Genomic DNA, 13,884 nt, shown 5'->3' on the forward strand with positions numbered 1-13,884 from the left:
GTCTAGTGATTAGGGCACAGGGGAGCTGGGAGCCAGTACTCTTGAGCGTGCACTCTGGTGGACTAGAGCAGCAGCCGGACAGCCAGGACTCCTGGGTTCAACTCCCAGTTCTCAGAGGGGGCATGGTCCAGCGTCTATCTACAAAGACAGGTTTCAGAGTAGCAGCCGTGTTAGTCTGTATCCGCAAAAAGAAAAGGAGTACTTGTGGCACCTTAGAGACTAACCAATTTATATCTACAAAGAGTTCAAGCTGTTCCTTACATTACACTTACCTACATCAACCCAGTTATTCAAAAATAATTGCCCATGCAAGGTGTGTGCCGACTAAAGTCATTTTAATCATCCTTTCCCCTTAACATGTCCCATCAGTGTACTACAAATGGCCACCAGCTTTATAACCACCCCAGACACAGGGGTGAGAACACCAGCTGCCACCTGAGCCCTGCCCACACTAGAGCATCCCCCACCACACAGACCCCCATCCTGCCTGCAGTGTTGTCCCAATGGTAAATTTAGGAACTCGGTCCCATGAGCCACCAGATTCTCCACTGCAACCACCCCCAAGGGGAATGGTGGCTTCTGGGATGCAGAGCTGGAGCAGAGAAATCTGATCTCATACAGAGCTGCCATCGGATGTTAAACGTTTTCAATCACTGCCTGCCAAGTTCACAGTTGACCTAGAGGTGAAACGCTGCAGATCTTGTTACCGAGCCCTACAGCTCCTCCCATGGATTGATGTATGTGCGCTGGAAAGCTTTGATGACGGAGGGTCGGTGCTGTGGCCCGGGGCAGCTCTGCAGTTAGGAGAGCAACAAGGGAGATCTCTAATCCCCCTCCACCCACACCTCCAGCCCTTCTCCGATAAATCTGAGCTCTGCCTGGCCTCTGCAGCCATTTTCCGCCTGGTCATAGGATCCGGCACGCTGCAAGCACATCAGTAATTCAAGCATGCTGTCAAAGCGACCTGCATCCCATCTGACTTAGGGTCCTAGGCAAGTTAAAAGGAGTCAGCTACGAGGCCTTAATCAAGGCACATGGAACAGAAGGAACTAATCAGAGCTCCGCATTCCTCCGTGGCCAACATATTTCCATTAAGGCTGCCAGGACACTCTGCAGGCAGAGCAGGGGCTGCAAAAAAGAGAGAGAGGCCAGGGCAATCCCAGAGAAGGCAGAACCTGGTTTGTTTCAACCAGCCTGTTAACCCCTGGGTCTGTCCCGCCTTCCGCCCCCGCCACCCCCCGGTCCCTGCCGCAGATCCCAAGCCGCGAGGGAAAGGTTTGCGTGCGGATGAAGACAGAGCCGACTGCTGCTTCTCCCTGACGCCCGGAGACAAGCAGCTAAAAATAGCACAAGGCGCGCTCCTAAGGCTGCAGCCGGGGAGGAGGGACTGTTGCTCTTCTCAAAGCAGCACAGCCAAAGGGGGACGGGAAACGAAGCCAGGCCACGGTGTCAGGCCACTGAATGTCCCACCAACAAGGGAGCCCCAGTCCTTCACAGTTCTGCTTTGCCGCCCCCCTTTGTAACTGGGCTTGGTGCAGAGGAACAGATCTGGGCGGGGGGAGAGGGGGCGACACACTCTCCCTACCTGCATCTCTACCCCTCCTTTCCCCTCTCCCTTACTTCTGCAACAGCAGCAAAACTGAAGGCCACTGGGGCTGTGAGAGTTTTAATCCACCCAGTCGCTAGAGCTCCCTCCTCCCAACAATATTTTAAATGTCCCTTTAAATGTTTTTTTTTTAAAAAAAGAAAAAACCCAGGCGCTGGATAGAAATAAAGAGGGCTTGGATCCTTGGGCTGCTGCGCGGATCGCGTTAATAATCCAGCCATTGTTGATTGCCCTCGACCCTCCCCTGTCCCGAGCACGGCTGTGCTACTGTATGTTCCCCCCCTCCAAAAAGTAGCAGGGGTCCAAGCAAAGGGGGATTCTCGGGTCCGGTTGGACAGACTGGCCATAGCAATGGGTGCCGCGTCCGGGAGTTACAAACCCCGCTGCTGGTTGCCGATCAGACATGCCGTCACCTCTCCGGGTTCCTTATTAACACGTCCCCTCCCTGTTCTGACTGTACCCAACTCTCTCCTGCGGCCAGCCGACTTCTCATTCGGGTCATCGTCACTTTCTCACCTTCCGCCCCCCCCCACCACAAACGAAGGCGCACACACACACCGCCTCCTCCCTCCCCCGGTGCCTCGTTCTGCGAGTCCTGCAATCCTGACGGGGCTGATGACTCATGGGGTGATGCATGCACGAGGCTGTAATGTTTGTAAACCTAAAAAAGCCATGTGCAGGCAGGCAGCGTGATCCGGCCGGGAGCACCGGCTGCCAACTGCACGAGGAGACAGAGTCTCCAGACAGGGAATGAAGGGGCCCTCCAAATGGGCTAAAAATAGGCACAAACCACCACTGCGTCTCCCGGCGTTTTCTCAGAGCCACAGGCTTGGGAAACCAGCGCAGAAGGAGCCAAGACGGGAGCAGAGAACTACCTCTCAGCAAATTTCAACTCTCCTCGCTCGGGAAAGCATTTAAAGGGGAAAAGTCAGAGCCTCCCCTTCGTCAGAGTAATAAAGACCTTACCAGTTGTGACATCAGCTACTGTGCATCTGACAGGTAGCGATCGGGGATTGGGTTGAGTTGATCTAAAGATCTGCTGTGCTTATGATAATTTATGTTGCAGTTGCACGGACCAGGCTCCCACTGTGCAAGGTGCTGTACAAACAAAGAGCTTGACAAACCACCACCAGTCGCAGTTGTTGGCCGTGGTACCTTTCAGCCCACACTCACTCTCGCAAGCACAGAGGCACTTGGCTCGTAATTTTTAAGCACATGCGTAAAGAGTCCCAGCTTGGCCCATTTCAAACCAAACTGAAACAGCACATCTGTCTGTCTCCACCTGTTGTCTCCTGTCTTCTGTTTAGACTGCTCGCTCTTTGGGCAGGGGCTGTCAGCTCTTTGTTCTGGGTTTGCACAGCACCCTAGTGTCACGGGCTCATTGTCCATGACTCTGGCTCCTAGGCTCCATGAAGTACAAGCAATAAACCGTCACATCTAGGTAGGTAAGTACGTATACGATTGATAGACTTGAAAACCAGCAGGGACCGCTAGTATTATTTATTGGCATTGCAGGAGCACCTGAAAGCCTGAATCCTGGACGATACCATTGGGATAATGCCATTTGACCTTTTCTGTACCCCAAGCCGGAGAATTCCACCCAGCAATTCCTGCGTGCGGACCTGGCGCTGTAGCAGCTGAGTGCCTAATAAATATGCACCTCTCGCCCACCTCCCACCCTGCTACTTAGGACGTGGCCCACTGAAAGACCTCTGCATGCGATGGACTGCGCAGAGCAAGGCTAAACGAAGGGCCAAGTGCAAGCACATCCCCACAAGACTGGATATACATGCTGTGTTGTTGTCCCCCTCAAGGGAACCAGAGCTCTTCCCCTCTCAGAACTGGGACAACAAAAAGCCCCTGCACACAAAGCGTCAGATCCAATGAGTGGGGGCTCGGTCTCTTCGCTGTCCCTCTAAATAGTAGGCCTCAACCTTCCCGAATGGCCCTGCAAACTCCACCAGACACACCTAGCTTGTGCCATGTTAATTCAGAGATGCGCAGCTCCATGATCTGGCTGGATTTCTTGCTATAAGAGGGTTGTGGACTCACCCTGAGGGACCAATCTTGCTCCTAAAGAAGTCAACTGAAAAATCCTCTGATGGGAGCAAATCCTTGCAGCAATCTGGATTACTTGATTCACACTCTCCCCCCTCCCCACAACATCTGTCCCCGAAGAAGAAACCCACAGCTGTTTCTTTTCATGATTATTTATTTGAAGCAGCACCCGCAATCTCCTGGCTGCTTTCCAGACATACAAGAAAGGGTGTTCCATGCCCTGAGTAGATCACAGTCTGCATGGACAACTGCACGTAACACACAGATGCTGGAGAGCGCTCTCTCTTGCAGAGCACCTGAAATCCAACCGAAAAAGAAATGTAGCAATTCACTAGAAGTGAGGGGACCCATGATCCCACTCTTTATGACATCAGCAGTACATAATTGTGCCTGGCCCCTGGGGAAAAGCCATCCAGACATTATTTCATACCTTCCATGCTGCACTGATTGGAGGCACAAGAATGCAGTAGGCAATTAGAACTATTACGATAAACCCGTCTCTTTTTTCTTTTCTTTTTTTTCATATGGCTCATTTGGAAATTGAGGTCTCAGTGGTGAACATTTCCCAGCTTGCTGATTTCAGAGCAAAGCCTTGTTTTAATAGGGAATAATAATACGAAAGGGATGCAGCGGAATGGATCTGCAGAAGGTACATTAAAAAAAACCCACAGAACTGCCATTTTAGATTAAACAAACAAAAATGCAATATTGTCTCTGCTCAAGGTCTCATTTTGAATACCTTTCCGAAAACAATGCTGACAGCACATCGGGAATCAATGCAGCCAATCTTCTTCCATGCAGAACTGCCACATGCTAAGCATCCTTCTTGGGTTCCCCAACAGCGCTGGGGATGGGCAAAGTGGCAATTTTGGAAAGATCTCTTCCTGGTTACAGCATTTCCGCTGGAACCAACTGATCTGATCTGCAGCAATGGACGAACTTTGACGGCGAAGGTTCTGTTCCACCATTCGTACAAGCATCGGTAGGGAATATAGACGAGCTGATTAGACCCAGACTTTCCCACCAAGTTGCAGTGGGGGAGGTTTAGGTTAGATATTAGGAAAAACTTTTTCACTAGGAGGGTGGTGAGGCACTGGAATGGGTTACCTAGGGAGGTGGTGGAATCTCCTTCCTTAGATATTTTTAAGGTCAGGCTTGACTATGCCCTGGCTGGGATGATTTAGTTGGGGATTGGTCCTGCTTTGAGCAGGGGGTTGGACTAGATGACCTCCTGAGGTCCCTTCCAACCCTGATATTCTATGATCTCCAGCCTCTTCACATTTGATTTCAACTTCCTTTGGATCAGAGCACAGTGAAAAAGCAAGGTTCTTTTCCAATAACACGGGATCGGTCAAGTCTGTTCCAGCAAACTCAAAGCACAAATAAGATGAACGTCACAGACAGGGGTATCAATATGTTTTTAAGATTTCGGAGTGAACTTAGGGCATGCAGAAGCAAGGGACTGGCAGGGTGCTGGTCTGAGTCAGAGCAGGCAAGGGCTGCACAAACCATCCTCAGCTCTCCTGGGGCACCTCCAGCCTGACAGAAGCTCCCTCCGCTGTGCCAGACGCAGCCCGATCCTGTCCCGCAGTCCTGCGTATATATAGCTCTGCCCATGCCCCTCAATCCCCTCCCTTCTCAACTATTCCAGTTCCCTGCCACCTTACGCAATTCTGCTAATGTTAATGCCTAACCAGCAGCCTCCAATCCCAACCCTGCCAATGAACCTCAGTCCCAACCCGCCCAGCACCCAGTTAGTCCAGGCATGGATCTCTCCTGAGCGAAGACGTACGGTGGCACTGAACCATGCCAAACCGTCCGGGGAGGTGGTTACCCAAAGTAATTTCCACTCGTGAATCTGGGTTTGAATGCATGCCTCCGGCGGGGAGCGGGGTGATGCAGAAATCCACTGGTGCCTCTGCACCCTGGAAATCCCAACCACCGAGAGATCAATGGAAACGGATGCAGGGTATCCGGCTATCATGCAAAGAGTAGAGAATATCAGAAGAGAAAAATCGTGGTCACAGGCCCCTTTTGGTGGGCTTTGGATTCAAAATGCTGCCCCCCAACCTCGGAATGGCAGGTGTCACCTCAGTGCATGGAACCCACCCTGTCGAGGAACCCAGTGTGGTGCGGTTGGGACATTTCCATTGCCCAAGGGCTGGTGACTGAGATGGGAGGCCATGCCCTGCTGAAGAAGGGGGCTCCGTTACAGTTCTGGAGAGCACAGCACAGGGGAGGGAGAGGTGGAAGGGACGTGGGTGCCACGGCTGGAACGGTCCATTCATCACTGTGCCCCTCACAGGAGCTGGAACGGGAAGGGACTGGCCTACGTGCCCACCAGCTGGGATGATTCCATTCTGCACCCCCCAAAAACTCCATCGATGCCAGTTTGGCAGGGGGAGGGGTGAATTTCACCTGGTTAACGCAAGTTAAGGGGTTGAATTTGGGGAGGGAAGAAGAGGCCTCCCTCCTTTGCAACACCAGCCCCCCATGTCCTTTGGGGGGGGGGAGGAATCTAATTTGCCTGCTATGCCATCCTTTGTAACCCTGCTGCTACAATATCTGCCCCTTGTACCTGCAGTGGCGTAGCATTTCACACCGAAAACAAAAGAAAGGAAGAGGTCAGGCAGCAGGCCAGGGTATTTTGCTCCCCACCCTCCTCACTCTAAATGCAAACAGCTCCCTCTGGCCTGCCCTTTCCCTAATTACCTGTGATAAAGGATCCACATTGGTAAAGCAAACAAACATCATCAGTGCTAATTAGGTGCCACCAAAGACTTAGCACTCCAGTCAGGACTTGTCATGCTAGCTTGGTAAACAAACAACAGCTGCTCCATTTGGTACCTTCCCTGGCAGAGCCCTGATGCAACCTCTGGCTCACCTCGTTGGCAGGAGCCTGAATCTGCAAAAGGTGCATGTATCCAATGGGCCAGTGTACACTAGCCATTGACGTTGACGCTCACTTACACCAGGCTGGCCCATTGGATGGGATTTTCCAAGGCAGCCAAAGTGAGTTAGGAGCACAAGGCCCACTAAAAGTCAATGGGACATGGGCTCCTAACTCACTTACGTGCTTTTGAATAAAGAAATCTCGCCCTGTGATGTCAATGGCACAACGCTTCCACAGCCACTGATGTGTGATCCAAACCAGGACCAGTGCGAATAAAGCAGGAGGACGCGACACATTGTTTGCTAGGTCGCAGCTAACAGCAGCAAGCAGGATATGGATCCCCTCCCTCTGGACCCCGGGGACAACCTTACTTAACCACGCCAATTACACCACCGGGAGCGGTGTCCTTTCCAAGTATTACATTTCCTCTCTGCACAGGACTCCCCGAACTCAGAGACGGTCGTCAGTTACAAAGGGGAAGAAGGGAAGCTACCGTAACCAGCGGCCTAATTTCCAAAGGCGCCGGGCACCTGCAGCAACCACGGAATTGAAGGTGCTCAGCACTTCGCCACAAGGAGCCTGAGGGCCAGGCTCGGATCTTGCGCTGATGTAACAAACCGTGGGCAGATTCCCCATTGCTATGCACTGCGGCCTCTCATTTACCCCAGTGCAACGTGGGCATCAAAGGCCAACAGCTCCGAATGGCAATATTTTATATTGTGAGAACACAAGACATAGGGCACGTCAGGGACACGCACAGCGTTGCTGGAAGCTTCAACTTTAATCAATATCTCCTTACCCCCTCTTTTGAGCTGTTTCGCCCTTAGACGCCATAGTAAAAGTGGCTGCAGAAATACCCAGGATATACATAAAAAGAAAAGGAGGACTTGTGGCACCGTAGAGACTAACAAATTTATTTGAGCATAAGCTTTCATGAGCTACAGCTCACTTCATCAGATGCATACATATCCAGCTGGTCTCCCTTGGCTCCTGGGTGCAACGTAGCCAAATGGCAAACACAGCTGAGGAACGGGAAATGCAATCAGAGAATAAAATAAGCAACGACTGGCCCTTAGCTAGTGTCAAAAGTCTAGTTTTGCCGATGCCAATGCAGTTACAATGGTTCACACCAGCGGAGGATCTTGCCTGTTATTTCTGCAGTACAGACTGAATATCAGGAAACCTTTCTATCAGCAAGATCTGTGGAGTGGTCTCCCCAGAGGAATAGTGGAAACCCCATCGCTTGGGACACTTTAAAAAAAAAACAACAAAAAACAGACTGGCGAATACACAGGAACCACATTGGTCAAGCCGCTGTAACGCTTCAGTGTAAACACTATATACGCCAACAGCAAGGGTTCTCCTGTTCGTGTAGGTAACCCACCTCCCCGAGAGGTGGTAGCTAGGTCAATGGAAGAACTCTTCTGTCAAATCTCGCACGGTTACACGGGGCTATAGGTCAGCTTAACACCACCACTCAGGGGTGTGGATTTTTCACCCCCCCGAGCGATGGAGTTGAATCAAACTAATTTTCGAGTGTAGACCCAGCCTCCGTCCCTGCAAGGGAACGCTCCTGAAACCGCTAATGAAATCAGCTCACTCACCTTCCCTCTTAGCCTCCCTCTTCCCCCATCTCATATTCCCGGAGCATTAGCGTCGAGGCAAGCTGCAGTGCCATGCTCCAAACTTTGTCCCCATAGCAACGCCCACGGTGAGCTACTCCTGGGTATTTTCCCAAGGCACAGGCATCAGATCTGCAGCAGAGTAAAGGACCAGGTCTAAATCTAGAGTAACCCCACTGATTTCTCATCAGCATAACACGGAGTGGAAACCGGCCTTAAACCTCAAGTGACAAAACCTAAGACACCTTGCCTTCCCCCTCTTCTTCGTAATTGTGTTTTTTCCCCAGAAGCAGAGAAACCGAGTTGCAGTTTTGGGTCACGGCAGCTCAGACAGACTCTCTGGGTCCGCCCGAGCGAGGTATGACAGCTGCCATCATCATGGTTACATCAGGGTGATGTCATGCCTGCTCAAAGCAGGGGAGTCTAGTCTCTCTTGTCAATTGCACCGGCCCTACCACTGAGCTCAGCAGATCTAGGAGAGAGAGAGGGGAAAGGCTGCTGCTCCCCTCTAAAGACAAGGGGGGAAGAGGGGATTGTGGCAATATTTATTTATTTTTGCTCCTGTACCACGGGAGGAGAGGAGATGCTGAAATGCAGCGATTCCTTCCCCCCCCCCCCTTGCAAAAACATTACAGCTTTAAATAACAACAGCAAATGCCTGGATGAAGAGGGATCTGCAGTTCAGCAGGGGTAAAGCTGGAGGCGCCTGGGTTTTTAAATACCGCAACACATGCTTCACTATCACTAGTGGTTGGCCAATTCCACCCCCCACCGCAGATTCCCTTCCATGCTTTGTCCTCAGTCCTTGAACAAGGGGAAAAAAAAAAAAAAAAAAAAAGGATTACCTTTGTCACCAGCACTTGCTCCTGCGTCCCACCTTCTTTATTGTCCCCGACTTCCACCTGCAAGGGGAATTAAAAAAAAAAAAAAAAAAAAGTCAAAATACAATACAGTTCAAGCGACCACAATTCTCCAGCTACCAGGGAATTGCATGCAGAAAGGGCTGGGGGGAGGGGGGGGCATGTTGTGTGTTATTTAAACACCCGTGATCTATTAGAAAATCCCTATCAAATTCCCTTGGACGGGGGAGGGCAACTCTCACATTTAAAGGCCACTGAAACGAAACACAAGGCAGAGCCTATATTTACCTCGTTCTGCTTTTAATGCTCTCTCCTCTCGCAGCTTGCCAGCGATCTCCCACCCCCCCACACACAAAAATCCCCCCCCCCCCAGCCCTCGTCAGTTCCAGCGAGAATCCAACGCTACCCGGCAGCCATCTTGCTTCATTCTCCTTTAAGCTCGGTTACAGACACCCTGGTGCATTCAGGGGCTTTTTTCTTTCTGCCAGACGCTAGAGTCATTATCATACCGCTGAGCTCCGGCTCGCTTCCCCCCCCCACCCCGAAGAAACAAACACTGTGGACGTGATATGCATGCCCACTCCCCTGCCCGCCTCAGCGAGGGGGCGGGCGAGCCAATCCTCGCAGGCTTCGCCGTGCGTGTCTGTGTGTACGCGCACGCGTGCGTGTGGAGAGGAGGAGGAAGAGGGGGATGTGGTTTTTCTGCTAGCGATTCGACCGTATCGACTTCTTTCAGGTCGCACGAAGCACCAGGCAGCTCTCTCGCTCCCTCCCCACCCAAGCCAGCTATAAAAGACAGTCGGGTAGCTGTCGCAGATTTCTAAAGAGCTTGTTTTCATTTGAACCAGCCGAGGATCTGGCCCGGCGAGGGTGGGCACCTGCTTAAGTCAGTTTTACACCTGGCTAACTCCCCTGGAGTTACTCCAGATTTACACCGCTGCTGAGAAGCAGCAGGAAAGCATAGGAGCATCGCTCCTTCTGTGCTCATCCCAACAGCCGGAGGCAGTGTAAAGAGTCCCAGAAAAGCAATGAACCAAATTCTGACTCCAGTTACAGGAGTGTCAGAGACCTTGTTCATAAGATCTGATTCTGTCCTCGCTAACACTGGTGTACCGTTGTCCACCCCACTGGAGTCACTCCAGATTTACAACAGTGTAATAATCATCATCCCCAGCTGTTCTATCGCACATTCCATCAGATGATCTCAAAGCACTTTACAAAGGCGGTCAGTAGCATGGTCTCCGTTTTACAGATGGGGAAACGGAGGCATGGGGCAGTACAGTGACTTGTCCAAGGTAACCAGCAGGCCAGAGTAAAGCTGTGATTAAAACCCAGGTTGCTCAAGTCCCAGTCCAGTGCTCTAACCACTAGGCACCCCTCCATCCAACTCTAGGTAACCAAGAGCAGAATTTAGAAAGCCTGATCCTGACCTCATTCCTGTTTGATAACGTCCAGTCCAGCGGAGTCACTCTGGATTTACCCTTCTGCAATCTACAGCAGAGTTTATAACAATAGTTACCTAGCCATTCACCCACGACTCATCGGTGTGGTATATAAATGCCCGCAATATTTGGCCCTTTTGTCTAGCACATTTTTATCCATAGATCTCTCTAATTAATTTTTTTTAATTAAAAGGGTTTAATATATGGCTTAGAGAGTGATGGGAATTTACACATGAAAATGACAGGTTCCCATGCCCAAAAGAGCTCAAAATGCAACTCACTAAGGGGAAGTGTGGCCCAGTGGACTGATCACAGGTCTGGGAGCCAGCAGCTTCTGTGTTATACACCCTGTTCTGAATCAGCCACCCTTTATTAATATTTGTATCACCGTGGCATCTAGGGGCCCCAGTCACAGACTAGGACCCCACTGTGCTAGGTGCTGTACAAAGGGGCTTGCACTTTGGACAATTTTGCTTCATCTCTCTGCCTCCTCCTCCTCCCACACACAGTTAGGCTTGCAAGGACTCGATTGTTATCAATAAATGTAGGTAAACATCTAGTTCCCCGTGCACACATATACCCACGACAAAATATTCCTATCTCTAACCATCAAAATGTGCAAAACAGGCAAAGGAAAACGAGGACTCAGTTTGATTTCAGACTACTTGCTTTGTACATTCTGATATGGGATGTTGACAATTTGTGTTTCAACAATTATAAAGCTTTAACTTTTTTTAATCTCAACCTCAACTGTCATTAAATAATTCATGTCTGACCCCCCCATCCCATAATTTCCCACAACTGTGAACACTTAAATAAATAAAAATAAATGTTAAAAAATCCTTAAAACCCATAACTTTGAGCAACTGGGAAAATAGGACTTGATAATCGAAAAAAATGCTTTAAAATACACATTGATATTATCCATCAAAATGATTAAAAACAATAAAAATGGAGAATCTATGTCATCCTTCCACAAGGCTTTTCATCCACAGACCTCGAAGGCTGGTCAGTATCATTACCCCCGCTTTAAAGATGGGGGAAACTGAGGCACAGATGGGGGAAGCGACTTGCCCAAGGTCACACAATAAATCAGCGACGGAGCCAGGATTAGAACCTCGACTCTCAACCCAGTGCCCTACCCACTAGGTTACGCTACCTCTCACCTAGGCAGCTGTGGATACCAATGACTGCAGATTCCATCCAGACCCCCGGATTACAGGAAAGCAGAATAAAAGATGTCCAAGTCCCATACAAACAAAGTTCATCCTCTTTGCTAGGTTACAGAAACAATATTTACTGGGTTTAATTACCATTAGGCCCGGATCAGACACATTAGCACCTTCAAATCTACAGCCAGGTTGGGCACTCTTGATAAGTGTCACGTCTGCTAATGGCTCAACACCACTAATGCTTCCGAGCTGATACCAGGCTACCTAAAGACCCTTGTAAATGCAAAGCACTGGGTGGCTATGCCTCTGGTCTCCCCCATTCCTTGTAATGACCTTCCCTGCCTTGGACCTCCAGGACTTTCAGAGCAGGTCCCCCTGGTTCAAGGAAGTGAATTTACCCTTCCCTGACCCAGAGAGGCCTGGGGATGAGGGGGGAATTCACCCCTAGGGTGGTAAATGTCAGCTGCTCTTTAATTCCCACTCTGGGCTCCACAGAAGCTTTGCACGCTGAGGGGATGTGCATCCTCCAGCTGGCCGGGCCATTTCCCTCCTTCAGCCGCTGTCAGCTGCTTTCTGGGCAACACTAAATCGCTCGCACTCCATGTCCTGGCGGAAAACAGTCTCACCCTCCCTTCTGCCATCTTGGAAAATGGCATCCCTCCGGCCCCACCACCACTGTGGCAACAACAAAGGCCGATGGAGACTTCATAGGTTTCAGACTTCATAAAAGCTCTTGATCACAGCCTGCTTTGTGGACACCAACACAACGCTGGGGGAACCCCTGCTGTGTCTCTGCAAGCTGGACTCCAACCGTGGCCACTTCGGCGGGTGTCAGAGGCTACATGGGGCCAAAAACACCCCGGAATCATGAGGACGTTTGGGCTCAGAAACCGGAGCTCGAACTCAATTTACTGGAGCGACCAGAGGTGAATTTGTCTCAGCATATCCTTCTATCCACAGCGCCAGCGATGGCAACTGGGGAGCAGCTGGTGGAAACTGACACACTAAAGGGTTCATGCAGTGTAGACGATTAGGCTGCAGCTGGAGCTCTAGGACCCTGCGAGATGGGAGGGTTCAGCTGAGTCCCAAATGACTACACAGCAATTAAACAGCCCCTTAGCCCGACTCAGCTGACCTGGGCAAGCCACGGGTGTCTAATTGCAGTGTAGACATAGCCTCAAGCAACCATCCCTGGGGGCCCTTGCTGACAGCTCTGGCTGATGCCTAAGATATCGATAGCGGGGCGGGGGGGGGGGGGCGTGCGTTGGGTGTTTATAGCACATTTCTGGAGCTGGCAGGTTCCTGGAATGGCGCTAATGTTCCTTGACTTGTGGGTGCATGAGAAGGGGAGAGGGTTTAAAAAACAAATACAACTGGATAGGAATTTTGTGCTCATGAAATTTACAAGATCAACAGTCCTGGAAACTCGGTCCTCCCTGCATATCAACAGAACTGGTACCACACAGGCAGTCACGTGTCTGTGTCGGCCTGGCCAGCCACCAAGCCTCACCCCCACCCCCAGATCACAAAGAGAGTTTAGTGTCCATGGCTCTCACTCAGGCCTTGGACTCTTGGAGAAACTTGACCCACCCAATTCATTTCACACGGGCCTCTGACAGGAACATATTCCTCTCGCCAGCTACCCTGGCTGGCTCCAAACCATTGAGCAATACTGGCAAACTGTGACAAGTTCCGGTGGCCACATTTTCAAAAGGAAGTTGGAAAACTGGACAGGGTGCAGAGAAGAGCCACAAAAATGATCTGACGGCTGGAGAAAATGCCCTACAGTGCAAGACTCAGAGATCCCAATCTAATAAAGAAGATGATCAAGCAGTGACTTAGGGCGTATAAGTACCTCAGTGGGCAAAAAAATACCAGGTGTTAAAGGGCTCTTTAATCTAGATGAGAAAGGCAGAATAAGCTGCAATGGCTGGAAGCTGAAGCCAGCCAAATTAGAAATAAGGCATAATTTCTAACAGTGGAACACGCTACCAAGGGAAGTGGTAGATTCTCCTTCTTAAGCCTGGGTGCCTTATTGGAAGGTTTGCTTTAGCCAAACACAAGTTACTAGGCTCAGTACAGCGATAACTAGGTGAAATTCTATGACCTGTGTTATCTAGGAGGCTAGACTAGATGCTCTAATGGTCCGCTGCAGGCTTAATCTACAAATGTCTGACGAGCGCTGGAAGGGTCTGTAAACCGTTCACTGATTATCCTGGGCTTATATTTTC

At 50.5% G+C, this 13,884-nt stretch overlaps 1 protein-coding gene across 3 annotated transcripts in view; it reads right to left on the reverse strand.

Annotated features, from left to right (window-relative positions):
- Window positions 1-13,884, reverse strand: part of TET3 (tet methylcytosine dioxygenase 3) — a 173,126-nt gene that overhangs the window by 113,950 nt on the left and 45,292 nt on the right. Inside the window, exons 1-3 of one of the 3 annotated variants that reach the window (XM_073325184.1) lie at window positions 9,328-9,678; window positions 9,025-9,081; window positions 8,162-8,311 (exon numbers count right to left, since the gene is read on the reverse strand). Coding sequence is in view for 1 of the 3 variants with exons in the window: in XM_073325181.1 (XP_073181282.1) it covers window positions 9,025-9,081 (57 nt within the window). In the remaining 2 variants the exon portion in view is untranslated. Of the gene's footprint in view, window positions 1-8,161; window positions 8,312-9,024; window positions 9,082-9,327; window positions 9,679-13,884 lie in introns of those variants that run through there. The other 2 variants (XM_073325183.1, XM_073325181.1) reach the window with 2 other exon arrangements.

Source organism: Lepidochelys kempii, chromosome 26 (assembly GCF_965140265.1).
Source record: "Lepidochelys kempii isolate rLepKem1 chromosome 26, rLepKem1.hap2, whole genome shotgun sequence".
NCBI classification, from domain to species: Eukaryota; Metazoa; Chordata; order Testudines; family Cheloniidae; genus Lepidochelys; species Lepidochelys kempii.